Raw genomic sequence first — 27,898 nt, 5'->3', positions numbered from 1 at the left:
AAAGTTAGCCTGCCTGAGGCTACATGTCAAGATAGAGACAGAGGAGGAAGGAGAGTCAGGGTCAGGGGTCTTTCTCTCTGATCTGGCACCCTGCTTCTTCAGAGAACCCCGACTCCTCTCAGCACTTCTTCCACCAACTGCTTACATTTTTTAAAGTGGACTGTGTTAACATTTTCCACATTCCCTTTTATCCATTCTTTTTTTGCATGTTTGATTTCCTTAGAGATGACAACTTTGTATCAGTGATTTCATTTGCAGATGATCTCCAAATGCCAAGAAACAACGAATTAGCAATCAGACAAAACTGAAGCACCAACTTCTGCACAGCTTGGCAGACACAGGACCAGAGAGAATCCCAGAAATCAAACGACAGCCTAACAACTAGCTATACAGACAGGAAACGGGGCCGAGAACGACACTCCTGGGCTGAGGGTTCCTGGGTAGCACGGCCAGGGTTCGGTCTGCCAGCCTGGCGCCTTCCACTGCACCATGGCACCGCTACGCAGTCATGGCGGTGGCAGGTGACCCGGGGCCAGCCTGTTCCACAGAAACAAAGACTACGGAACTTTGTGCAGCTCAGACATGGCCAATCCTGGCTCTGACAAGAACTAGGGTTTAAAGTGTGTCACAAACCATCAATCTATAGAACTGCATTTGCACTGCAGACACATTCTCTTTAGAACTGGTGTTGGCGGAGAGCATGAATGTCACAGGACTTGGTGGTCTCTACAACACGGGCTATTGTAAACGCTGAGCCCGCGTGAGAAACGTTGCTGTAACAACATTATAGCACCTTTGCTTCAATTTCAAGAGAGAAAAAGGCAATGGTAAAAAGCTTTAATCACAGACTGTGTTTTTATAGGCAACCAATTAGCAGATTAATGAGCCACTTAAATTTCTTTACTCAAAATCAATATTCAAGAAAGATGAACCCCAGATGCAGCCTCTCACACTGACCCACAAACTAAGGACAAATGGACCAGCGGTGCACCCCGCCAGCCTGCTGTGCTGTGTGTCAACAGAACGAGCCCCCGCCCCGAGCCCTGGCCCCCGCAAACAGATACATGATTGTGCACTGCGCGATGATACCATGAGGTGAGAACTTTGGTTCATGCAGTCGGCTACCACAGAGGCTGCACCCCAAACCCGCAGCCCCGGCACCCGAAGTCAGCGGGCGGAGCGGCTCACAGGGTCAGCCGTGCTCCTTCCACAACACCAGGTGGATGCTGTGGTCGGGCATGCTGGTGGCGAAGACCAAGCCCGAGTCGTTGTGCCCATCCAGTCCGTTCAGCCAGGATGCTTCGCCTGCCAGGAAGCTGGAGCCCCTCTTGGATTTCCTGTACTCGGGGAGAGGCCAGCGGCTAATCAGGCTCTCTGTCCGCAAGTCCAGGATATACAGGTAGCGGTTGTCAAACAGCAGGGCAAAGATGTCTCCAAAGCCAAGCAAGGCCAGGTTTGCTATCTCAGGAGTCTTGATGACCCTGCAAGGATGAGAGTTAAGAGACGTGAACCAGGCATGAAGGCCACTGTGCATCTGTTATGCTGCTGTAATCTTTTCTGGAGACACTTAAGACCAATACAGGGAATCTCCTGGTGGTCCAGTGGTGAGGGCTCCGCGATGCCACTGCAGGGGGCGCAGGTTCGATACTCAGTCAGGGAAGTGAGATCCTCCATCCTGTGAGCAGTGCAGTCAAAGAAAAAAACAATACAAAATTCAAGCAAATTTAAAACTAAATGAACTTTCTTATAAAAAGGAAAATATGAAGACATAAAACTCACCCTACTTTGGAAAAAAGGTGTGGGAAAAAAACCCTTCATAATAACATAACACAGGCATATAAGGAAACAAACATTTATAAAAGCATAAAATGCCCATCTAAGCCGGAAAGGATCTTTCAGATTATCTCATTTAATATTTTCATTTCTAAGATGTGAAAACTGAAGTACAGCCAGGGTAAATACTCTGGCTAAGGCTTTACAACTAGCTAGTTACTAGTCAGAAGAAGAGTCTAACATTCCATTCTTACCGTTGGGTAAAAACTGCTATACATCATCCCCATCCCTTGCTTCCTGAACCCCTCAGATATCAGAATCTGAGGATGCTCGCGTCCCTTGGATAGAACGGCACAGTACGGCTAGCCCTCCACGGCCGTGGATGCAGAGCACACAGATGTGGAGGGCAGACTGCACTGGCCGAGGGGAACCCCCCAAGCCCAGAAAGAAGGCGGAAAATCAAGTGATTTGGTGCTGCTCTGCTCTGCAGGCAGCAAACACAGGTTCCGCTCAAAACAGTCAGAGGCTGAAAATATAAAGTTTCCCAAATAATTTATAAACGTTTAATAATAACAGATTCGTAGTAAGTTAGAGAAAACTGGGAGAGCAGGGAGGACAGCTTTAACCTTCTCAGGCTGGCAGTTCATAAAACACTGATGACAAAGGCACAAGCGGGGAGAGACCGTGCTGAAGAGGCACAGGAATGAAAACAGCAGCTCTCAGTCTCTGCACGCTCAGTAAGGTGACACGCCAGCGTTCTCTTCAGAAGCGCTGGGAAAAGAGCGACAAGACAGAGCTGTGCAAACTGCTGCGCCCGTCCGCCTGAGCCCAGGTGACATCCCGTCTGCTCTACATCTAAACAAGGACACCAGCAAGGAGTGTGCGCGCAGACGTTAACCAGAGGAAACGGAGAGAATCACCACAGTCATCACCTTTCGATAGTGAAGGATCCATGAGAGGCCCCGCACGACGGGCTCCAGCAGGGAGGTCGAAGGGAAAGAGCGTACACAGAATCGGACTCCAGTCTGGGACCAGGAAGGGAGGGGGACTCAGCATGAAGACAAAGACCTGTTCCTCACACTCCTCAGGTCCAAAACTAAACTTCGTAGCCAAACCGGCTTCTCTTTGTTTCCTTGCTTGCTCATTCACCCAGACACTCAAGACAGGAAATGTGGCAGTCATCCAACTCTAAACCCACAAATCCAACCACCAAGGTCTACTGGTTTTACCTCCTAAATTTTCCTCTGAGTTATTCACTGCGACCTCAACTGCCACAGCTCTGATCTAGGACATCACCTGTTGCCTGCACTACCGCCCAGGGTTTTCAGCTGGTCTCCCCACTCTGCTTTTGGACACTGTCAATCATTTAACCTCACACTTAAATTTACACCTATTACCACCTGATTCAAACTTTCAACCCCTTTCCTGGCTCCCACTGTCCTCCCATCTGCCACACTGGCCTTTCAGTCACGCAGGTGCACCGGGCTCCGGTGGGTCCTGGGCCTTTCAGCAGGCTGCACGCTCGGTCTACCGTGATCCTCACGGCACACTCACACCCCTAGCCCTTAGCTAGATGCATCTTCTCACCCTTAACGGCTTGGCCTGACCCTCCTCCTCAAAGAAGCTTTCCTTTACTTCTCAAACTAGGCAGAGTCTCAGAGTACCCCATTCCATGCTGCTCTTCTCCCAACCATTAAAACATCTGCATGTAGTCAGTTGTTTATTGCTTTTTGGAACTTTCTGAAAATTAAAAAAAATTTTCCATCCTCGGTTGAATCTGTGGGTGCAAAACCCATGGCCAACTGTACTTGAATTTCTTACTTTGCAAAGAATCAAGTTCTTTCAAAAGTTCCTGTTTGTATATCCAAACAGCAAAAACTAACAGAACTTTCGTCTGGAATCTGGACTCCCCCTGCCATTCTTACAGGAGAAAAGCAGGTGCAGGATTCAATGAAACCTTTATAGACTTCAAGCATGAGAAAGATTACAACACCTATCTTCCACCCTGCCTCAGCACCCCTCTCTTCCAAACTTTAATTCAAACAAAAATATTAGTAAACTACCAAAGACCTGACTTCCCCATGGTGACTCCAGTCGTCTCTGGGGGGACCTGGCTGCGGAGCCCTCTCAGATACCAAATGCGTGGGGGCTCAAGTCCTTTGTGCAGAAAGGTGCAGTATCTGCATATAACCCACACATCCGCCCGTGTATTTCAATTCACCTCTAGATTGCTTGTACCTGATACAATGTAAATACTATGAAAATAGCTGCTGATGCATGGCAAATTCAAAACTTTGCTCTTTGGAACTTTTTGAAAATTAAAAAAATTTTCCATCCTCAGTTGGTTGAAATCTGTGGGTGCAAAACCCATGGCCAACTGTACTTGAATTTCTTACTTTGCAAAGAATCAAGTTCTTTCAAAAGTTCCTTCTCTCTGGCTTGCTGCTACCTTGGGCATATGTCTACTGGATGATCCAGCCATGGACGGATGCACGGATGGAGGTGGGGTGGGTGCTGGGCTAGGGTGAGTTGTGGGATGTTCGGCCAGGCCCCTAACCTCTCTCAGCTTCAGTTCCCCAACCTGTAAAATGAAGAGCTTGGACCAATGTTTTCTAGGATCTGTTCCGTCAGGGTGCAATTATCAATTATTTCTAGAAATTATTCTGATAGCTTGGAAATCTAACTGGTTAGAAAAAAAAAAAAAGTAGCAGTGTATGTCTGACTCCAGGAAGACAGTGATGAGGCTGTAACTTTACGACCAAAGATGGGCCGTCAGCTGCTGGCCGGCAGGATCAGATCCCATTCGAGTTGACCTCTAAACAGTCACACGTAAAAACAATGAAGATAAAGTGTTCAATTTTTGTCTCCAGGCAGTCCTTTCTGAAGCACACTGAGTGAGTGAGTGAGTGAAGTCGCTCAGTCGTGTCCGACTCCTTGCAACCCCATGTACTACAGCCTATCAGGCTCCTCCGTCCATGGGATTTTCCAGGCAAGAGTGCTGGAGTGGATTGCCATTTCCTTTTCCAGGGGATCTTCCAGACTCAGGAATCAAACTCGGGTCTCCCGCATTGCAGGCAGACGCTTTACCATCTGAGCCACCAGGGAAGCACAATATGGAACACTAATTCTGTGGGCTGTCAATAGGCATGCCTCCAAGCAAGGGCACCATGCCAATGTGTGGGAGGTACAGTAGGTTAAACAAATTAAAACAGGTTTCTTTACGTAGGACTTCTCAGAAGTATTAATAACACAGACTGTCAGGTCCTGAGCTAGATCCCCATTCAGTTCAGTTGCTCAGTTGTGTCCAACTCTTTTCGACCCCATGAACTGCAGCACGCCAGGCCACCCTGTCCATCATCAACTCCCGGAGCTTGCTCAAACTCATGTCCATTGAGTCAGTGATGCCATCCAACCATCTCATCCTCTGTCATCCCCTTCTCCTCCTGCCTTCAATCTTTCCCAGCAGCAGGGTCTTTTCAAATGAGTCAGCTCTTTCTATCATGTTGCCAAAGTACTGGAGCTTGAGCTTCAGCATCAGTCCTTCCAATGAATATTCAGGACTGATTTCATTTAGGACTGATCCTCATTAGAGGCAATTAATTTAATCTCTACAGGTGAGACAACTGAGGCACAGAGAGGTTAAGAAACTTACAGAACTAGGTCTTAAAGCAAGGTTTATTTATCACCAAAGTCGGTTCTCTTCATCACCACACAGCACTGGCTTCCCCCAGCCTCCAATACGCTACCATACACTGCCGTCTCCAGAGGGGTCTATGCAGTGAATCACAAAACTGTCCACAGGCCTCTATTTCGGTGAAGAGAAAGCCCGCAGGCTGTAACATTCTCTAAGTACCTCTGTCTTTCTACTAGTCAAAAGAAGGTCACTTGATTCCTTAATGCACAGTTTCAAATGACCAGGAAGTAGAACTTAAAATATTACAACTAGAGGAAATCTGAAAGATCTTTTCATCCAAACTCTTCCATTTTCCAGAAAAACTGGCAGGAGAATCCAGACATTGTGAAAGGGGAAGTTAACTCAGAGTTAAGAAGTGGGATTGGGCTTGTCTGGTGGTGCAGTGGCAAAGAATCCACCTGCCAATGCAGAAGACTCAAGAGACACGGGTTTGATTCTTGGGTGGGGAAGATCCCTTGGAGGAGGAAATGACAACCCACTTCAGTATTCCTGCCTGGAGAATTCCATGGACAGAGGAGCCTGGTGGGCTACGTATGGTCCATGGGTCTCAAAGAGTCAGATGTGACTGAGCACACAGCACATAAGAGGAATTAGAAGCTAGAGTCTCTACGTTCTAACATATACCTCTTTCTAATTTAATTACTGCCTGTAAAATATTTTTGTTTGAGATTTTCAGCACAGATGATGTGAGTAAACATTTCCCCAAAGCAAGTTATTAACTAGTTTATCCAAATACTGTTTTGTCTTTATTAATAAACTGCAACAGACTATTAACAGTAAAGGCCCAAGGAAATATTACCTGAGAATATCATAACTGGCAAAGTCCCACTGGTAGAGGCCCAGTGCCGAACTACAGACAATGTATTTGCCATCAAAATGAAGTCTTGGCTGCAGGCAGATACTTCTGTCCTCAGAGACAGACAGCGTCTTTAAGCACTTACAGTTAATTTCTCTCCCAATTGGCCAAATCTACAGATAAAAGAAAGTTAGGAAAGATGATAGATCGCATCACCAGAGAAAAACCCGTTTTTAAACAATGTGGCTTGTGTCTGCTTAAGTTAGAAACAAACTGAAGTGAACTGGAGACACCACAGGCTTCACAGCTGAGGCAGGGGCTCAAATTCTTATTTGGCACCTATGTGTTGTGTAATCTTGTGTAAAATATTCAACCTCTTCTGAACCCAAGTTCCTGCAATGAAGACAGTGCCTACCATATGGAACATCTTAGAAGATGAAATAAAAATATATGCCGGAGTGCTCTGCAAACTTTTTGCAAATTGCTTTTATTATTATACAAATAGATGTTTATGTTTTCATACTTCATATCTAAGAATGGAGGAGGGCAGGAGATACATGTCTTAAGAAAATGGTAAGAATGCACTGAAGATATTTTTCTGTGGATTTTTCCCCCTTCATTTATAAATCAGAGTTAGAAACTGCCTAGAGCACAGAGAAAATGAATTAATTCTCTTTCCAATGGGTTTAAGAGGGCTTAGACTAAAGACATTCCTGCCTCCCTTGAAATATTTCCCTGTACCACACTCTTTCATGAAGCAAATTAATCAAGGGAAAAAAACCTCACCTTGATCTCATATTTGTCTGCACTTAAGAGGATGTAGTCTCCAGGGCTGTGCAAGAGAGACTTGACTTTGCACTTCTGCAAGACCACCTAGAAATAATACATATCCATGTTATAGAAAGACGCTTTTAGTACTATATACATCCCTTTTAAGTGAAATATGAAAAAGAGCTTCAAATGATATGGTATGTGGGTAATCTATAACTCTATGTTAACTATAACTCAAGTTAACCTTTACTAAGAGTTTTATTATAACTAGATTCTCTAGGCTACCAGCAGGATCCAAAAGTGTCTAATATTGGCAGCATTTACTCTTAGCTTTGGTCTGGAAGCAGACATTAGGACTGATTTTTAAAATCAGAAAATGTGACATCATAAAACGATAAGGAATAGGAATTTAAAAAATCCATACACATAATAGGTACAAATGACCTGTTTTCGTAAGTACGTGCGTCATAAAGAGAAAAGACATTCTACTTGCGACCAGAATCTGTCTTATGCTGACTCTGCAACCTTGGGCAGGGCCATCTAAATTCTTCATCTCTGTTTCCTCATCTTTAAAAACAGAGGTTGGGGGCACCTATTATCTCAGATAATCGCCCTGAAAATGAAATAGAACAATGAAAATGAATGTAATAGAAGCTAAAATCCCATGAGCACTTGGGATAATCTGTAAACACTAGGTTCTGGTTATTTTAGCATTAAATCAGCATGAAGTGAGAAGGGAGGCCAGGCTCACTCACTCAGAAGCCTGGGCTGCAGATACAAATGAAATTTGCGGGGAGCTGTCCCATCACCTCATTTAATGTTCACAAGAACACTCAGCAGATGATGAAACTCAGGCCCTGAAGGGAAGAGTCACTTGTCTAGACATTATAGTCAGGTCCTAGCTCCAAATCCACTGTTTTTTAACTAACACTAAATTGTCTTACGTAACTTTTCTATTTAAAACTGAATGTGCCCAGTACAGATGTGTCTTTCCAGTCTTTGTCTTAATTGTGGTAAAATACACAGAACATAAAATGCAGAATCGTAACCATTTTCCAGTATGCAGTTCAGTGGTGTTACTGGTCTTCTCACACAGTCACCCGCCCCACCCAATCTAAAAGCCACTGGTCATCTTTCTCCTTTGTCCCCGTAAGCTCAGCTGGCTTTGCCTCAAAGACACAGCCTCCGCATGTGTCCTTCTCTGTCCTTGGCGCCATCCAAGTCCAAGCCAGGGGTCTCTTTTGCTTTTGCTGCAAAAGCCTAACTGGCCACCGAGCATCCGCTTGTGCCCCATTTGTGCCCCACTCGAATTCATTCTTTCACTCAGCAATTATTTTCTTAAGACATGAATCACACCAGACTCTTGCTCAGAACTCCTCGATGGCTTGCTACTACACTTAGAATCATACAGAATCCTTAATAAGGTCTGGTAAAGCACACCGGACGGCTCCCGCTCCCACACCCCCCGCAACTGCAGCTCGGCTCCGCTGGTCTTCCAGGGCATCAGGTTATCAAAAGTTCTGGGTTCTTTCCCACCGCAGGGCCTGTGCACACACCGCACCCTCTGAAACACTCCTCTACTCTGTACACAGCTACCTCCAATTTATTCTTCATATTTGGCCCCTTTTCTAAAAGCTTTCCCTCAATCAAACTGAATCAGACAACCTCCTAGACTTTCGCAGAGAACACCACACTCCTCCATAAGCACGTAATGCAATTTGAGATTATGTATTTATTTGTGAAATTACTGGGTAATAACTATTTCCCCTACTAGACTAACACTCGTGTTAGGCCTGGGTCTACTTTGCTCACTCATATATACTCAGCCCCTCACAGAACAGCACGGTAGGCTCAAGAAGTGTTTCTCCATGGCATTTCCATTAACATGGCTTTTGATATTCACAGCAATTCTTTTCTCTAAAACTAGAAAATATCACAATATTCTTTGAAAGATGCTGTAAATTTTTGTTTCACTTCTTGCAAGATTTTCTCTTAGCAAAATGTCCTTGAGGTCCATCCATTTTATCATAAATCATAAGATTTCATTTTTTTATGGCTGAATAATATTTCAATATACATATACATCCATCCATCAATGAACAACTCTGGTTGTTTCTGTATCTTGACTATTACAGATAATACTGCAGTGAACATGCGGATGCATGCATCTTTCTGAGTTTTCCAATTTCTTTGGATAGATACCCAGAAGGGGAATTGCTGGATCATGTGGAAGTTCTATTTCTCATTTTTTGAGGAACCTCCAAACTGTTTTTCACAGTGGCCGCACCAATCTACATTCCCCAAAAGTGAATAAAGTTCCTTTTTTCTCCACAACCTCACCAACAATGTGCTATTTCTTGTCTTTTTGGTAATAGCCATTCCAACTGGTATGAGGTGGTGTCTCATTTTGGTTCCGATTCACATTTGCATTATCCTGATGATTATGTTGAACATCTTTTCATTTACTTGTTAGTCGCTGTTTTCATTTATCTATACCTCTTCTTTGGGAAAATGTCTGTTCAGATCTTCTGCCCATTTTTTAATTAGACTGTTTGGTTTTTTGCTCTTAAGTTGTATGATTTATCTATTCTGGATATTAGCCCACGACCTATGATTTGTAAATATTTTCTCCCATTCAGTAGATTGCCTCTTAATTTTGTTGATGGCTTCCTTTGCTGTGCAGCTTTTTAGTATGATGCAATCCCACTTTATTCTTGCTTTTGTTGCCAGATTCAAAAAATCACTGCCAAAACCTCTGTCAAGATGTTCACTATGTTTTCTAGGAGTTTTATGATTTCAGGTGTGTTAAGTCTTTAATCAATTTTGAGTTAATTTCTATGTACGGTTTAAGACAGTGGTTCAGTTTCATTCTTTTGATGTGGCTGTTCAGTTTTCCCAGCAAAATTCATGGAAGAGACTGTCCATTCTCCATCATATATTCTTGGCTCCTGTGTCGTAAATGAATTGACCATGGACACAAGGGTTTACTTCTGGGCCCTCAATTCGGTCCCACTGACCTAAGCGTCTGTGCTGCTAACATCACGTTGCTTTAATTACTGTGTCTTTGTCACAGAGTTTGAGAGCATGATGCCTGCAGCTTTGTGCCCTTTCAAGGGTTTTTTTTTTTTTTTTCATGGTTCCGTATGAATTTTAGGATTATTTGTCTTATTTCCTTGAAACATACCATTGGAATTTTGATGCAGACTGCACTGAATCTATAGGTTGCTTTGGAAAGTATGGACATTTGACTGTTCAAATCTGTGAGCATGAAACAACTCTCCATTTATTTGTCTACTTCAATTTCCTTCATTAATGTCTCACAGTTTTCAATACACAGGTCTTTCTGTTATACACTGACTAAATTTATTCCCAGGGCATTTCATTCTTTTTGATGCAACTGTACATGGGACTGTTTTTTCTTTACTTCTTTTTCTGATAGTTCTCTATCAGTGTACAGAAATGCAACAGATCTTGTATATAGATTTTATATCTTGCAATTTTACATGTTTTAGTTCTAACAGATTTCTGATGCTGTCACCAAAATATTATCATCCATTCGCAAATCCTGAGAGTTTTACCTCTTCCTTTCCAACATGGATGCCTTTTTTTCTTCTGCTTTGGCTACAACTTCCAATTATACGTTGAATAAAAGTGGCTAGAGACCAACACAATGGTGTTTTAAAGAGACTGCACATTTCCCTCTGTTCCACTTCCAGCAATAGCTTTCTTTTTCAAAATGAAAACTGCTTTTCTGATTTAAAAAGAAACGTGCTTATCCTAAAGGGAAAAAAGTACTCACAACTTCACAAGAAATAATCACCTTCAACACTTTGGTGCAAAAGCACATTCAGAAACTATCATCATACTCTAGGTAGCTTTTGCTATAACCTGTTTTACTCACTCCCTCTATCCACCTAGTATGTTGTGAGCATCCTCCCATGTCCATAGCCATTCATTCACTAATTTACTGAGCGTCTTTCACATGCTGGTCACTGCTGTACACCATCATGCCTTGGGGTTGCATCTATTCCATCTTATGACTCATCTACACCTATGAGTCACTGTCTACCGTCCTCCAACCCGCCCCCAGCTTCCCCACCCTCGGCAAGAGTGATGTCAGCATCAGAAGTCTTCTCACCTTGGTGACCCACTCTGTGTGCCCGGTGAGTGTGTTCAGGCACGTCCCAGCAGATAAAGCCCACACTTTGACAGTGAAGTCTGCAGAGCCACTCACCAAGATGTCCAGTTCGTCGTTGTAGTCGACACTGAACACTAGTGCACACAACACACACAGTTAAACACGCCTCTGCCTGAGGGTCTCGTATGACAGAGTTCAATTACACTTATTCTTCCCAGTGCCCAAGTGTGTGGTTTCTTAACCAGAACTACTGTAAGAAGGGTGCTTTCTCAACTAGCAATTTTTTGCTAAAAAAATACCCATCGCAAAATTCTTAGTATTATAGCTTATTATCCTAAGGATGGAAAGTCCCTGGAATATACAATCTCTCATATTTGTACTAGCTTCAGAGTCAGAGACAAACAAGTGTAGGAGATACAGGCATTTCTTCTCAGGACTGAGAAGAAAAACAGGTGGACCTACTGAGATTTGTACTATTTACTGCGTAAGATAAAATGTCAAGCGTACTCATACTCAAGAAAAGCCAGGGTAATGAGAAACACAAAGCGAAGATCTTAAGTTCAGACTGAGCCATTCTCTCAACTGTCTGACTTCTTCAGACCTATATCCCTGGCACCTAGACAGTGCCTGAGTATAACAAGTACTTGTGTTCAAATGCCCGTCAAGCTCTGAAGGGACACCAGGGGCGCAGAGATGAAGACACTGCTCTTTTCTTTAAGGAACTCTGACTAAGTGAGGGATAGAGAAGGAAGTCCAAAAAAAAAGGTAAATGTTTACCTCTTGCTAGGGAAACACCAAGGAGAATGACTAACTCTGCCCAGGGGGATCAGGGAGGACTTCAGGGAAGAGGCGATATTGGAGGTAGGCCCTGAAGGATGAGCAGAGTTTATCAAGAAAAGAAAGAGAATACTGCAGGTAGAGGGAGCAGCAGAGGCGCGGAGTTAGGAAAAGCCACAGCAGTGTCCTGGGAACAGTAAGGGGGAAGTTTTTTAGAACAGGGCTCTCTAAGCTAACCAGGTGTAAACTCACCTGGAACAGGTGCAATCCTTGACAATGTGGAATACTGCACTCATTTGCTACATAAGCTCCATATTAAATCATGTATCTTCAAATATTAATTACCACAAACAAGTGGTAGCAGACTGAAGAAAAATGTACAGGATGACAAACAAAATGGGGGGGGGGGCAGATTCGGTGGGGTTTATTGTTGTTGTTTTTTTGCCATAAAACAGCTAAATTTAAAGAATTACTGAGCACCATGCAAGGAATTCAGGACCTAAGGGTGAATAAGACAGGTGGGATCCCTGCCGTTCCAGCGCTGACAGGCTGGTGGGGAACCAGTTACCAGACTCACTTGGATGACAGGTGTTACACAGGTTACTGGAAGCCTACAGCAGAGAGACTCAACCTGTTCAGGGTGTCCAGGAAGGCGCTCATAAATGATGCTCAAGAGCACAGACTGTGACTCTCAGAGGCTAATGCAGTGGGTAATGGGGGCGGGGGAGGAGAAGGGAACTAGACCACGTGATTGCTGCACAAAGCTCCAGGATACGACGCGGCAGAGGAGATGCTCTGGTCACAAGGTTTCATTCAGGTGGCCACTTTACAGACTAAGGCTGCTGCAACCTCATCAGGAAACACGCGGGGACCTCCTTTTCATCTGGTCTCTCAGCAGTCAGATTATCATCAACCAAGCTCCAACTGGATGTAATCTGTGTAGTCACTACTAAGGATTTCCAGTCCTAACTCTACAAATAAAGTGGACTGAATTTACATTTACTCAATTTGGAGGTATGGAATTTGACCAAAACAAAGGGGGCCGACTGTGCAAACAGGAAATAAATGAAACAGCAGAAAAGAAGAACTGCCTCTCCTCGCCTAAGGGTACAAAGGCATCTCGAGTTAAAAATCGGGCCACGGAAAAGCAAAGCTCGAGGTAAAACTGTAAGAATAACCTGAGTAAGGGATTAACTGTACTGACTGAAGAAGAAGTAGGGGGAATGACAGATTACATTAAAAAAACAAAAACAAAAGAGGGATCACATTCTTGGCCCCTGGCCTTAAGCAACGAAGTTAGAGTAACTGGAAAGCCTTGAAGAAAGGCGACCCACCCGCCCCCGTGTGCCCCCGGAAGTGCTGGGTCCTGGCTCCGGAGCTCCACTCCCAGCAGGCCACAGTGTTGTCAAAGGAGCCTGTCACAAGCTTCTGCTCATCAAACTTCACCGCAGCACAAGTGTGGGTCTGGATGCCATAAACACACTGCCCTGTGCTCACATCCCACAGCTTTGCAGACAAGTCGTCTGACCCTTCAAGAGAAAAACAGGGAGGTTAATAAGAAGACAAACACTAAAGAAGTAACATCAGTCCCCAGAATCGCATCCTTAAAGGAGAACTTTAACCTCCTCCAGCACTCCCACGTTATAGCTAGGGAAAACCAAAGCAGAGAGAGAGGAACACAGCCTGTTCTGCATCTCCAAAACAGTGCTAGCAGCCCTGGGACGGACTCCAAGCCTTAGTCCTTTTCCCCAAACGCTCGAGTTTATAGAGCTGTGTTAAGACTGGCGCACCCCTCGGTGCGTCCCTTGTAAATTTCCCTGCATCTCTGGCTATCATGAGCTCTCTGACTTAAGCTTAAAATGATGGGTATTACCTGTCACTGCATGTACACACTTGCCTGCCTGTCCATTAGCCAACAACTCTGAACAAACAAACAATGCTGAAATAGTAAAGCTGTAGGCTGGAACATGTCCATTCTAAGGCAAGTCAAAGACAAGCCCCGATCACGGGTTAACTTCTATAAAGGCTAACTGCTAATTTCTTGAGCCATCCTGAAATGTGTGAAGGAGCTTCAAAGAAAACAAGACATAAACTATTCCCAGACACTCATAACAATTCAGCAAAGAGCCTGTAAAGTCTCTTAAGATTATGCAAGATAAAACACAGGTTTCACTTCTGCCTCTGATGAAAACTGTGTAACAATTCACAACATTACTGCTTAGTAACCAAGTTATGCCCGACTCTTTGTGGCCCAATGGACTGTAGCCCACCAGGCTCCTCTGTCCATGGCATTTCCCAGGCAAGAATACTGGAGTGGGTTGCCATTTCCTCCTCCGGGGGACGTTCCAGACCCAGGGATTGAACCCATGTCTCCTGCACTGCAGACAGATTCTTTACCACTGAGCCACTGGGGAAATCACATTTAAAATCGTAATGATTAATTCATGTTTCACAATTTACCTTTATAAAAATATTAAGAATTGACAAAGAGAAAGTCATTTTGAAGATACATAAATGTAATTGACGTAATAAGGACATGGTATCTTGGAAAAGCACCAACTGATCAGTTTTCAAAAAACTTAAATGACTAAATAAAGCCATGTACAATTCCACCTTTAAGGACTGATCAAGAGCCACTGTTTCAGCCAATGGAAAAATATCTATCAGTTATGAAAGAGCAGAAATTTCACCCTGGGAAATCCCTATGAGAGCATACTGAAATGAAGCCCCTATTTGTTGTCATTTTACTAATTAGGGATTCAGTTTCCTTTCTATAAAATGAAAGGTGAGACTTGGCTGGTGGCTCTCAACGGCATATGAGGCATCAGAATCCACTGGAGAGCTTTTATCAAGACATACATGCTAGGCCTTATCTTCAGAGATTCTAACTCAGAACATCTGAGGCAGGAGCCAATAATCATGGAACTTGCCAGGCGAACTTATTAGCAACCACTGAGGACCAATGATCTAAGAATACTATCCGACAGAAAGATAAGACAAGCCACATACACAATGTAAACTGTTCTAATATTTACTTTAAAAAGTACAAAAAAGAGGAAATAATTTAATTTTTAACTCAGTATGCCAAAAAAACACATTATCAGCTAATGTAATCAATATAGAAATTTATTAATGAAATAGTTTATATTCTAAATCTTCAAAATCCAGCAAGTACTTCCTGTTTCACATCTCAGTTGAGCTAGCCGTATCTCAGGTGCTCGTGAGTGGCTACCACGATGGACAGCACAGGTCCAGATAACCTTTAAGGTCCTCTCAGATTTTTGGCAGAGTCAACATTCTGTGACTGTATTTCTAGGAAGCTAAAGCAGGAAAAGAAAACATGTTTGGTCCTAACTGAGCTTGGTTCTGATTTACCGCCAGTGTTTCACAGGGTCGCCTTCATTCATTCAACCCATATTTAGAGAACTTTTATATCAGGCAGGGATCCTGCTCTTATGGTGCTTGGTCTTCCAAGGAAGACAGAAAGGCTAAACAAGCAGTAACAACTCTACAGTGGTGGGCAGTACAAAAGCCCACGGCAGATACGAGGAGGGGATGAAAGGAGAAAGCGCCCCAGGTGAAGTTCTGCTGGGCTTACGGCTGTGCTCCTCAACATCAAGGTGCTCCACAGACACGCCCTAGGAGAAGGCACGCCTGGCTCCACACTGTATCGACCCTAATGGGTGTTCACATATATTTGTTCACTCTGATTTGCTGTGAAGCCAGGCCTTGGTATAGGACTGTGTGAAGAAGGAGTTTCATGGGTTAAAAAATACCCAAACTTGGGACTTCCCTGGTCCAGTGGTTAAGACTCCGAGCTGCCAATGCCAGCGGCACGGGTTCAATCACTGGTCAGGGAACCAAGACCTCGCATGCCACATGGCTCCACCAAAAATAAATAAATAAGAATAAATACAAAATTAAAAAATTTTTTTCAATATTAACAAGTTGAAATCTAAAGGATGAATACAGTGATCAGCACTCTCTCCCCAATCAAAAAAATAAAACATCAACAGTCTATGCCAGAGCTCAGCCAAACTTTTTCTATAAAAGACTGGACAGTAAATAGACTAGTCTTCTTGAGCCACAGTCTCTGGGGCAATTGCTCCACTCGGCTGGGTCTGGCCCCTGTGGTTTGTGGTTTACCAATCCCTGGAATATAACTATTTAAGTACCTACTAAATACCTCTATTTATTATATAAATATATGTGAACACGCATTAGGATCGATTCATAAAGAACTCCTGGAACCCATTCTACTAAAAACTATCCAGGAATTACTGACAATGCTTGTCAGAATGCGCTGCCTCAAACAGGGGCGCTGACTGCAGCTCAGTGTGACTGGGAAGTAGTGGGAAAGTAATGTTTTTCATTACATGAAAAGGGAAAAAAAGCCCTCTCACTTCAGAAAACAGGGTGAAAACAATCTTTGACGTAAAAATTACAGACATGGGTAACAAAGGTAAGCAGAAAAATGAGCTGCAACGCAAATAGAGTAAGGTATCTTATCAAGCTAAGTTTAAATATTTACTGGCAGAATCAGATCTCAGCTCTCCAACCACCCGAGTCATTTGACTCTGTTAACCAACTGAATAAACATTTACTAGTGCCTCTTTAAGACAGGCACCTTTCATTCTCCTTTTTAAAACCCTATTAGCCTTCTGTCTCTTTGCCTCTCCCCTTTCTCTGGGTACACACTTAAAGGATCCACCCTACACTCTGTGCATTCTTTTTCCTCTCTCCTTTTAAAATTTCACTTGCAGCCACAGCTATGATGTGACTAACTCCTAAATCATTCTCTCTAGCCCTGAGCACTCTCGAAAGCTCTCACCCTGCATTTCCAAGTATTACGGGAATCTCCACTTACACATCCAATTAGATTCAGTTCATCCCACATGGAACTCCATCTATCCTCTTGAATTTATCCTCAGTTTCTAGTCTTTTACTAGTACTATCTTCGCATTTATACATGCAGCTAGAAGACTTCAGTCATTTTTGAAATATCCCTATTCCTTGCCACATACCCAATTCACTGCCAAATCCTGTCATTTCTATTTCAATAGCTGCTCTTCCATTCAACTGCTACTTTCAAAAATCTCTACCCTTAGTATCCTGTATTTAAACTCATCGGAACTGCAATGGACTAGTAATTTAATTCGGAAGCTCGAGATCTGTCTGTTAAAAGTTATCAGAAGAATTAATATCTAAACGGCAGGGTGGCTTCACTGTCTCAGCGAGGACATTACTGGCCTCCACTCGGCAGAGCCCAGGGACGCTGGACACACTGCAGCGTCTGCAGCGCACAAAGAGAGTCAGCCTGTGCTCTGCAGGGCATCCCGAAGGTCCTGCCGGACATTCCTAAGTGTAAGGCTTACTCTTAGTTACCTGAGCCCAATTTTTGCTGTTGTACAAAGCCCACGAGCAGGTTAACCGTGTGCTTAATTTTCTATGAGTGTAACCATCAGATAAACTGAGGAAAGATGTTCTTTCCTGGGGACTCTGCTAAGGGCTGTTCAGCATGTGAAAAGATCAAGTCATGGATGGTATCTGTGACACAAATACAACCTTCTCCATTCACAGCTGCCATGCTCACGACGACAGCACACAGAGGTGCAGACACCTGGTTACCACCTTCCAGAACAGCCATGGTGGAGCCTGTGTTCAACGTTACTGTAAATTACAGTTCTCTTACTTCTCCTCTGGGTCAGACTTTGGCTATTATATTGATTTCCAAAATGTGTATGTATAGATAAGTTGCTTCCATGACTTTTAATTCATGATAGGGGGATATTGTAAAATCTTGTAAAAAGAGGACCCAAGTCTGACAGAAACAAGAAACACTAGTTTCTTTGAAGTGGAAGGCTCTGAACCAGACTTTCTGCTCACAAATCATTCAGAGTTCACAGGAAACTGTCCAAATACATGTTCACAGCACTCCAGCCCAAACCTAGTTCTTCAGATCATATTCTAAGAGTCTTAGAGTCCCGGTTTATGTTCTAAGACTTCGGTATTTCCCCCTCCGTGCTTGGACCTCTCCAGGCCTTTAGAATGCTTCTCTTCCTGTTGGAAACCCCTGACTGCATCTCACATCTCCAAAACGTGTACATTCTTCAAGACCCAACATAAACACTGCTCTACTTTCTCAAATGAAGAAACCATTCCTTCTTTTGAAAAACTACATAACTTTATTTTCCTCATACAATTCAACTACATCATTTTTGGGGTTGGTCTCTCTTTTAATTAAGATATAACTGACAGGCAACAATGTACTAATTCTAGGTGTATAATGTAACGATTTGACATCTGTATATAATCTGAAATATTCACCACAACTTGTTAAATACAGCATCTGATCACACCTCCTTTATAGCTCTTGTTTTTCTCGTTTGCCTGCAAGTCAGAGGTCACAATATAGCCATTTATAGGTTGAATATGATCTAACCACAATATTTTTAAAATTAGAATAATACTTAGAAAATTAATACTTTTTAAAAAATGAGGCTATTTCACAAAAACCTAGGCTTGGGGCTTCTCCTGAAAAGTCAGACCTGACAATTCTGAGTCTGAATTCCACACAGGAAGTATCTACTGCAGCAGAGCAGCAACTGCCCATGGCAGCGTTTTCTATTAGCCACAGTTCACACACAGACTTTTGCTCAATCAGGTTACCTTCCTGACCACAGCGTGTACATTCTTTGAGGAAATAACAATTCTAATTCTGCTCGCATGCTTACGCTGCCTGTCACACAGTAGGCATTTCAGAAATAAATATCTACGAACAGCACAAAGCACAATACATTCCTTTCTTCCCTTTTCAGAGATGAGCAGAATTTCTGAAAGTCTGAACAGACATACAATCTCATACAATCACACAATCTGTACTGTGCTAATGTTAGCATTATTAACCCTTTTGGTAATCCTGTTCCACTGCTTGCTTAAGGGCTGATCTGAGTCACTAAGTTTACTGCCAAATTCAGAATTTCCCAATTCAACAACGGTGAAAAGACAAGCTCTTAAGTGACAAGATGATACAAACACATTTAATTCTATTAACAAATATTTCTTGCTAGTAACAGTCTCAGGAATGCTGCTTCAAACAAATGCTTTGAATCATTTTCAACAGCATACTTTTCCATAAGCAAAGCCCGTGAATTTAATCATACTAAAAATAAGACAGCATATAGACTCACCCGGAGAATAATCTTAAAATGTGGGGTTGTGTCCACAGTCATTTGTAGATATTAACTGCCCAGGTAATTAGGGAATTCAGTGAATGTATTCCATTCACTTCTGGGCCAAGTAACTAAGGTTTTATTGCATTTCAAAAGTGAACTTTAACAAGACATTAAAAAAAAAAAAAGCTGGAGCTAGTTCTGAAAATGAGTCAACTGCCAGTATTGATCCAAGTGTGAGTAAGTGCCAAATTCAAAGGCAATATGGCATCTTAAAAAAAAAAAAACCTGCCAGTGATTATGAGGCAAAAAGAATATTGAAAAGTCATCACCACAGGTGGCAAAGTATACCAAGGTATAGAAGAACAGATGATATTGTTCCAATAATCAGGCTTTTAATAGGACAGGGAAAATAACATGAGCATGAAGTAATCTCAGGATGACAAAACCATGAAATATCTTAAATGTGTATTTTATAAAACTGACAAATGTTGAGCATTTCAGAGAATGTCACCACATAAGAAAATGGACATCCTCAATGAATAAAGAAATTCAATTTTAAAACAGTCTTCAGAAATCGTTTCTCTCTTAACTACTGAAAATATTAAACTGAGTATGGTAGGCCTCTGAGGGAGAGGCAGGTTTACCCTAGACTTTGCTGCGGGCATAGCATCAATTCAGTACATCTGCAAAGGGCACTAAGAGGACCTATGAAATCACTCACACTTCTGGATCTGGTGATTCTGCTCTGAGGCTTCTGCCTCAAATGAATAACCCAAAGGGAAAAAATAACGCAGACAAAACTATCCATAAGAACAGAAACAACCTGAGTACGCACGAGTATGGAAATGGCTAAGTGATGACACATTTACACAAAGAAACAGCACATGACAGCCGTGTGGTGTGGCTAACACTCCAGTGTCTGTCAGAAATCACTCTGGAGGAAGCACACGAATGTCCCTGTGCTGTGGTGCTGCGCTCAGCTGCTGAGTTGGTTCTGATTCTTTGTGATCCCACAGACGGCAGCCCGTCAGGCTCCTCTGTCCATGGGATTTTCCAGGCCAGAATACTGGAGTGGGTTGCCACTTCCTACTGCGGGGAATCTTCCTGACCCAGGGATCAATTTGTGTCTCCTGCGCTGGCAGGCGGCTTCTTTACCACTGCACCACTGGGAAGCCCAGTACTGTATATCATATATGATGGGAGTGAATAGCACTGTGATCTGACAAGGTGATCTAGAACCTCGAGCCATTCTAAACTCTGCTTAGTCATTGCATACGACAGCTATCAACATGTACTGCCTGACGCACGGGCACTAACTATATCATCATATGCAGAAACACACGCCCATTATAATTGGAAGATGCACATAATTCTAACTTTAATCATTACATTTATAATAAAAAGTTACTTAACTACTTGTTGTTCTTGTTGTTTAGTCGCTAAGTCGTGTCTGACTCTTTCACGACCCAAGGGACCATAGCCCGCCAGGCTCCTCTGTTCATGGGATTTCCCAGGCAAGAATACTGAAGTGGGTGCCATTTCCTTATCCAGGGGATCTTCTCGACTCAGATATCAAACCCACATCTCCTGCACTGGCAGGCGAACTCTACCACTGAGCAACCAGGGAAGCCCTGCTTGCTGAGTTTTAAAATATCCAACTATTTTCATTCCCATGCCCAAACTCTTCTAAATTCTTCTCAGAACCACAGGATCTTAGAGCAAGAGAAATAGCTCCCTTTGTATATTTTAAATACAAAGAAACAAACACAGAGAGGTTTCATAATTCTTTCAAAATGAATTATTTGCTAGGACCACACAGCAATTTTTATACAGCTTTTTTTCCCCAAAAATTACTGTTAATAAGAAAAAAAAAAATTTTTAACCAACATGAAGGACCGTATACGGAAAAAAAGCATAGAAAAACGTAGTCAGAGCTTTCAGACTCATATCACATTTATAAGAATGTCTGGAGCTTTCTTCTCATAAAATTTTATAAAAATAATTGTCTTCTCAGAGTGAAAAAGGATAAAGGGGTGGTGGTGGGGCGAGGAGGAACCAGTCAGGGATGGAGCATCTATCTATGCCATCATAGATATCTCAGATAATTAACGACTGCCGTTCTCAAGCCTGAGGAGTATTTTGTTCTGTCTGTAAGATTACACTCCACGAAACACAAAAATTAAAAAGAAAAAAAAAAATAGTCAGGCTCTCTTACCTGTACACAGAAGTCCATCTTTGTAGTAAAGTGCATACACTCTGGCACTGTGTCCAATTAAAGATGAGGTCTCAAAGGCTTCATGGTCCTCCAGTTGCTTCATTCTCAGAATAGCCTTCAAATAAACCTTCTTCCAGTGCAAAGCGTCCTGAACAGAATCATCTATCTGCCAGCCCAGACTTTTACAGGCGGTCTGCCACACCTCCGTGCAGGCACTTATCACCTTATTCCACTGTTTAGAGACGAGGCAGCATGTGAGTAACGTCTGAGGGTCGAGCCATTTTAACAAATAAAAACTGAGCTCCAGGGGAAGGAGTTTGAGGAAGTCCCGCTTGAGCAGAGTCTCCAGGTTATTGGAGAGGTGTCTGAGCTGGACTGCCCCACTCAGACTAATCAGGTGATCCAGAGTTTCATTTTTCTGCAAGTCCGTCAGAGAAAGAAATGTAACAGAAATGTTATCAAGCCATGTCTCAAAGTCCTTTCTCTCCATAAGGTTATGGAAAAATTTACCTGTGGCACATCAAAATATTGTATTAGTTCTGCTCAAAAAGACGGTTCAAGCAAGACTGCTAACAAATGAAGTATTAAAAATTAGTGCAAAAAACTGTTACAACTTTAGAGCTTAGTTACATTACAACTTTACAGTTAATACATTGTATTTATCGGAAATAATTTCCATGGCACAGAAGAAAACATTTGAGAAAACATACTTTAACAAATCATGACCTCCAAGACATAACTCAGTGAAAGTACTTCTGGTGTGTGCCTCAATCCTCCTGAAGTCTAGCACGAGCTACGCATCTTCACAGTAGAAGATTTACAAAGTATCCATTCTTTGTGAAACAGTGTATTCTGTATAATAGAACCCCATCAAAATCAGCATGACACCATTTTCTTAAATACACTCTATTTGGGCACGAAAATCACAAAAATAAGCACAAGGATGTGACCCCCAGAAAGTCAGTCTCTAGGCCAGTAACTTGAGACATCAGTTACCAGGCTAGGTATAACCTGACCTGTTATAGGAATCACAGAACTGACTACTAGCTTTTGCAATAGATGCTTAGGCAAAAAGGTTTGGGGAAGAAAAATAAGCAGATGCAATAAGTTATATGGCTCAGGTGTTCTGGTTCTTCCACTTCCTTTATGGCATTGCCTGTTAGAACATGAATTACCAAAAGCCTTATCTGGCCTTACATGGTCTGTTTTAACAAGGTTAATATGAGCTGGTGACATCTCTTAACCTCACGTGTCCCCAAGAGCCATGAGGGTCCTGGAGGTGTGCACAAATAAGACAAATTAGTCATCTGGATGCTTACAAGACGCACAAAGAAAGGTACCATTTCATTCACTTAGCACATGAGGAAGCTGCAGGTCAGAGAAGGTAAGTGATTTGCCTACAGCCAACAGTGCTATTAAAATAGCAACATAACAGACCGAAAGCCAGTGCTCTCAAGATCAGGACTCTTCCAGACACACCAAGTTGTCTCTTATGAAGCCAGCTACCATCAGGAGAATCACAACCTGGTGATAAGATCTGGGAACACTGAGTCCATCAGATTATACCATCTCCCCCTTTAAAGCTAACTGGAACCCCCCTCCCCCCAAAAAATAAAAGTATCCATCAATCCACATTATGCCAAGTGTCTACCCACTCTTAACAATGGGGACTAAACTAATGGGAAGAGAAGAAAAAGTAAAGCAAATCTGTGAAAACCATCTTTCCCAAGATCAGCCATGTTGATAGATACTAGTGCTGGGCAGTAAGTACATGGGGTTTTTTTAAAATTAGATTTTCATGTGTTGGAACATTTCAATGATTAAAAAACAAACAAACCAACCTTCCTTGTAATCTGACCAGTTTCCCATCATACTGTCATACTAATTTAAAAACCTAATGTCCAAATTAACATGAAAGAGGAAAATAAATTCATTTATCAGTTCAGTCACTTAGTTGTGTCGGACTCTTTGCAACCCCATGGATAGAAGCACACCAGGCTTCCCTGTCCATCACCAACTCCCGGAGCTTGCTCGATCTCATGTCCATTGAGTTGATGAAGCCATCCAACCATCTCATCCTCTGTCGTCCCCTTTTCCTCCTGCTTTCAATCTTTCCCAGCATCAGGGTCTTTTCCAGTGAGTCAGTTCTTCACTTCAGGTGGCCAAAGGACTGGAGCTTCAGCTTCAGCATCAGTCCTTCCAATGAATATTCAGTACTGATGTCCTTTAGGATTGACTGGCTGGAACTCCCTGCAGTCCAAGAGACTCTTAAGAGCCTTTTCCAACACCACAGTTCAAAAGTATGAATTCTTCAGCGCTCAGTTTTCTTTATGGTCCAACTCTCACATCCATACATGACTACTGGAAAAACCAAAGCTTTGACTAGATGGACCTTTGTCAGCAAAGTAACGTCTCTGCTTTTTAACATGCTGTTTAGGTTTGTCGTAGCTTTTCTTCCAAGGAGCAAGTGTCTTTTAATTTCATGGCTGCAGTCACTATCTGCAGTGATTCTGGAGCCCGAGAAAATAACATCACTGTTTCCATTGCTTCCCCATCTACTTGCCATGAAGTGATGGGACGAGATGCCATGATCATTTACCAGGTTTACACAAATAGTCAGATCTCACTGTCCAACTTCATTAATATTAAGGTATGTAAAGATCATTTTCATTAATTTCCCAACATCAAACGTGGCAGGAACATTTGTTATCAGACAAAAAGCAGTTAAAGCAAACAAACCACTTCTAATCACATCATCTGGTGTCTAATGTTATCGAATAGTGAATGGACTTATTTTAATAAGTCTCAGGGTCCACGGACAGGGGAGCCCGGTGGGCTGCCGTCTATGGGGTCGCACAGAGTCGGACACGACTGAAGCGACTTAGCAGCAGCAGCAGCAGGGTTTGGGCTAGGTAGGATTCATTAATTTAAGGATTTACTTGGCTGCCAAAAACTAATGAGTTCATGGCAAGTTATATGAACTTAACACAAGATAACAGTGTCCTAGGAATTTCTTGGTTGCCCAATGGTTAGGACTCTGCATGTTCACTGCCAGAGGGCCTGGGTTTGATCCCTGATCAGGGAACTAAGGTCCCACAAGTTGCTTGGCACAGCAAAAAAAAAGCCACCAACAAGATTAACAAGCCTCCTTTTTCTGAATCCTAACAACCTTTTATCTGTAATATTTCTGGAAAAGTTTTACTTTAAAAAAATCATTCACAGCAAGACAAGAAAAAAGTTTCTGTGGACAGTCACAAAATGTTGCCAACAGCTAATTAATCCTGGCCAATTAAAAATATAACCAAAACACGTGCCCAGGAATCATGTTTTACCGTGAAGAAGTGGGGGGAGGGGCTTCTTCTATCACATCTGCCCGGCCACACACATCAAGTGTGCCACATACACATCTTAGGAATACTGACATTTGTGTACAATGAACTGTTACTTAAATGGACACAAGGCAAATTTATAATACCCATGAAAACAGTATCATTACCAATAACTAAGAGACATTGTAGAGCACACCCAATCAATGAACCCATGACACCACAGAGATTATGGCATGAGTTTGCCATTGAGCACCTTTAAAAACCCAGGCATTTCTGAGATTTACACATTCTCCTAACAAGAATTTTTCTTCCAACTCTTAAAGACTGCCCTTTAAGCTACTGAACCCTTTATGGGAAGGTCTTATCCAGTTCTTCATCTCTCACTCTCATGAAAAAGGCATCTTTTAAAAATAAAGTAGGACCCATTAGCTTTGCAGAATGCACTATTGTTTTTTCTTTTTAAATCAGCTTTTGTTTCTCTAAAAAATGAACTGACTCTGGAGAGAACTTTCTTAAGGTCATAGGTCTAAACTGAACTCTTAGAGAGCCTCTAGGAATATCACGTACTGGCAGCACAAGGCCCCACAGGGAATACTTCAGGAAGTGAGATTTCAATTCAACTGAAGGAGGAGTTTTTAAAACATCAGAGTTTTCCAATAATGGAACAGCTGCCTCCAGGGTGGTGAGCTTCCCATTACTGGGAATAGTCAAGGACAGCTAACTATAGAGGCGGATTGAGGTAAAGGAAAATGCTTTGAAGTCAATCAAATCTTCCGCAGATTCAGCCACTTCCTATGTGATTATGGACATACTCAACTAACTTCTGAGCTTCAGTTCTGTCATCTGTAAAATGGAAGCCAGCTCATCTTGGGCACTGCATGAATCACAAACAGTAGGGACAAGCTTAGAACACAGCCCAGTAGGGTAACTCAAATGGCACTTTTTGTTAGTTTTATCACTATGAGTACCTGGCAGGAAAGCTCCAGTAACATCCCCTTCAACCCCAGCACATCACCAGTTTCTCTTTTTGGTCTGTTCCCCCATCCCCCACCCCCATTTTTCTTAAAATGGATTAAAATATACAGGAAAAAAAGAAAAACCTTAAGTGCTCAAACTTACTGGGAATTTAATTTTATAATTAAGGGCAGTTACTGACATGAGGCTGATTTCCCAGGAGAGGCATTCTCTTTCCACCCTCTCCACACTCCATGGTGTCCCATCCTTCCCCCACAAACCCCAACTTCAGACTAAACATAAAACGTGCCCTTTGGCCCTCAGTATTAACAATCACAAAGCGCCGAAACAGATGGATGTGAAAAGATTCCTAAACTGGGAGACGGGAGACGTGGGTTTGGTCTCTGGTTCTGCTATTAAGTCCCTACGTTCCCTCAGGTAACTCTCATCTTTGCACTGGTTTGAAACACCAGAGTACTACTCATAGATGTTACCTCATGTGATTTTCATGACCTCGTGGAAGGTATGAGAACTGCCCTTAATAAATGAAGAAATTTACAGCCCCCAAAGTGGAGTGACTTTCCCTGGGTCTCACAGGAAGGAGCAGGCATATCTTGCCCAGCCCCAACCCTTCTCAAAGTAGCAAAACAAAACTTATACTTCCAGGTCTTACTAAAGATAAAACACTCCTGACTGAACATGATGAATGCAGTTTACCTCTCCTCTCTCAGGACCTGGCCTAATCAAGAGAGAAAACAAGACATTTGCTATCTTTGGGAGGGAGGCTTCATCCTCCCTCTCTTTTCTTATCAAGCACAACCAGGGTTAAAGAGAACAGAGGCTCTGAGCTTATCTAAATAAACTTACATATACATAAAATATCTTTTGAATACTCAAGAAGCTGGTTAATACTGGTTGTTTCCAGAGAATACTGGAGGGTTGAGGAATAGGAGTGAAGGTCTCTTTATGAATTTAAGACCGTATGAATATCTGATCTGTTTATATACACCTTCAGTTTTAAGATGAATTTTTAAAAGCTTTGAAGGAATACAAATAGGGTTTCTAAAACAGGGCTTTGCAACCCCACTTGTTGCTGGGTGACCCTGGGCGAATCACTTCACCTATCTCAACCCAACTTCCTCACTGGTAAAAGGTAACCACTAACAGCATTATCTCCAAGTGTTTTTACAAGGAATAAACGGGATAATGCACATAAAACGTTTAGCATAGTATCCGCACAGTGGAAGCCTACAAGAATGCTGGTTACCACCATTATTTAACATTAACCTTGCTATCTTTATTGCAAGCAGCTCTCCACATACACACCTGTTTCCATGGCATACCCACAATTATGGCGCAGTCCCGCACATTAGTACAGCGTTTTGTACTTCATAAACCGCCTCTCCACACTGCTTCATCCTTCAAACTCATTGACAGCCCTGGGACATCATGGTTAACTCATTTCGCAGCTAAGGAAACTGAGGCTCCAGGAGGCAATCACTCAATTCTCCCATCTCTAAATCAACTCCAGATCCCTTCAACCCGTTCGCCGCTCCCAGGTCCCCTACTCCCGGAGCCGTGTTCCGCGCGGCACTGACCTGAGCGAGCGCCCCGGGGCCCGGGACCTCGCGCCGGGCTCACACCAACTAGGCGCGCTCGGGCCGCCAGAGCCTCGCAGCGGCCGGGTCCGCTCCGCAGCCATGGCGCCTGCAGGGAGAGAAAGGCAAACAGCCCGAGGCGCGGCGGGTCAGCAGAGGCGCGGGCGCCAAACAACCCCCTCCGCGACCCGGCCCCGCCTAGTACACAGACCTGGACCGGCGGCCGCCGCTCCGGGTCCGCGGCCTCAGGGGGGAGCGCCTTCCGGTGCTGCCTGCGTCATCTCCGCGCGTCCCTCCACCCGCGGCGCCCAGCGGACGCGGCTGCACTTCCGGCCCCGCCTTGAAGCGGAAGTGTGAGGGCAGAGGATCGTAGAGGGAAACGGAGCACGCGCCGGACGCCTTAGACCTGTGGCACCGGGCCCGAAGTTTACTTCCAGGCGTTATAAACAAATTGTCCAGTGAAGTTATGTCCGTCACCCAATCTGATCTTGCACCGACTGTGCGACACTTTTTCTCATGCTCGCTTTACGAGGAGAGGGGGAATGTAAGAGACGCGTCCAAAGAACAACTACTCATATGACAGACAGTCGTACGTGCAGTTAGTGGTAGAGCAGAGCGAAGGCTCCATGCGTCCGGAGTACATCTAGGGCACTGAACACGTGGGAAATAAAAAGTTGA

At 43.2% G+C, this 27,898-nt stretch overlaps 1 protein-coding gene across 3 annotated transcripts; it reads right to left on the bottom strand.

The window, feature by feature from the left end:
* Positions 1-804: 804 nt before the first annotated feature.
* FBXW2 (F-box and WD repeat domain containing 2) lies at positions 805-27,457 on the bottom strand. 3 transcript variants are annotated; one of them, XM_010848425.1, is made up of 7 exons: positions 26,949-27,457; positions 21,340-21,849; positions 13,284-13,478; positions 11,173-11,306; positions 7,050-7,136; positions 6,267-6,436; positions 805-1,481 (listed from the first exon to the last, which is right to left on the bottom strand). In XM_010848425.1, the coding sequence occupies exons 1-7, from the start codon at positions 26,956-26,958 to the stop codon at positions 1,193-1,195; spliced, it is 1,395 nt and encodes a 464-aa protein (XP_010846727.1). In that variant the 5' UTR covers positions 26,959-27,457; the 3' UTR covers positions 805-1,192. The 3 variants fall into 3 exon arrangements, with proteins under 3 accessions (XP_010846727.1, XP_010846729.1, XP_010846728.1); XM_010848427.1 differs by having other exon boundaries at positions 21,340-21,757; XM_010848426.1 differs by having other exon boundaries at positions 27,221-27,457.
* Positions 27,458-27,898: the final 441 nt, after the last annotated feature.

The sequence above is a fragment of the Bison bison genome, unplaced genomic scaffold (genome assembly GCF_000754665.1).
Source record: "Bison bison bison isolate TAMUID 2011002044 unplaced genomic scaffold, Bison_UMD1.0 scf7180017864266, whole genome shotgun sequence".
In the NCBI taxonomy this organism is placed as follows: Eukaryota; Metazoa; Chordata; class Mammalia; order Artiodactyla; family Bovidae; genus Bison; species Bison bison.
The sequence above is the reverse complement of the archived record's forward strand: the minus strand, read 5'-3'. Positions and strand labels throughout refer to the sequence as shown.

Excerpts from the sequence above, each read along its gene's own strand:
- FBXW2 (XM_010848425.1), bottom strand. Across the intron at positions 11,307-13,283 it reads CCGGGGGCACACGGGGGCGG|TGTTCAGTGTCGACTACAAC; the intron begins GTGGGTCGCCTT and ends TGTGTGCACTAG. Across the intron at positions 6,437-7,049 it reads CAGACAAATATGAGATCAAG|ATTTGGCCAATTGGGAGAGA; the intron begins GTGAGGTTTTTT and ends TTTTATCTGTAG.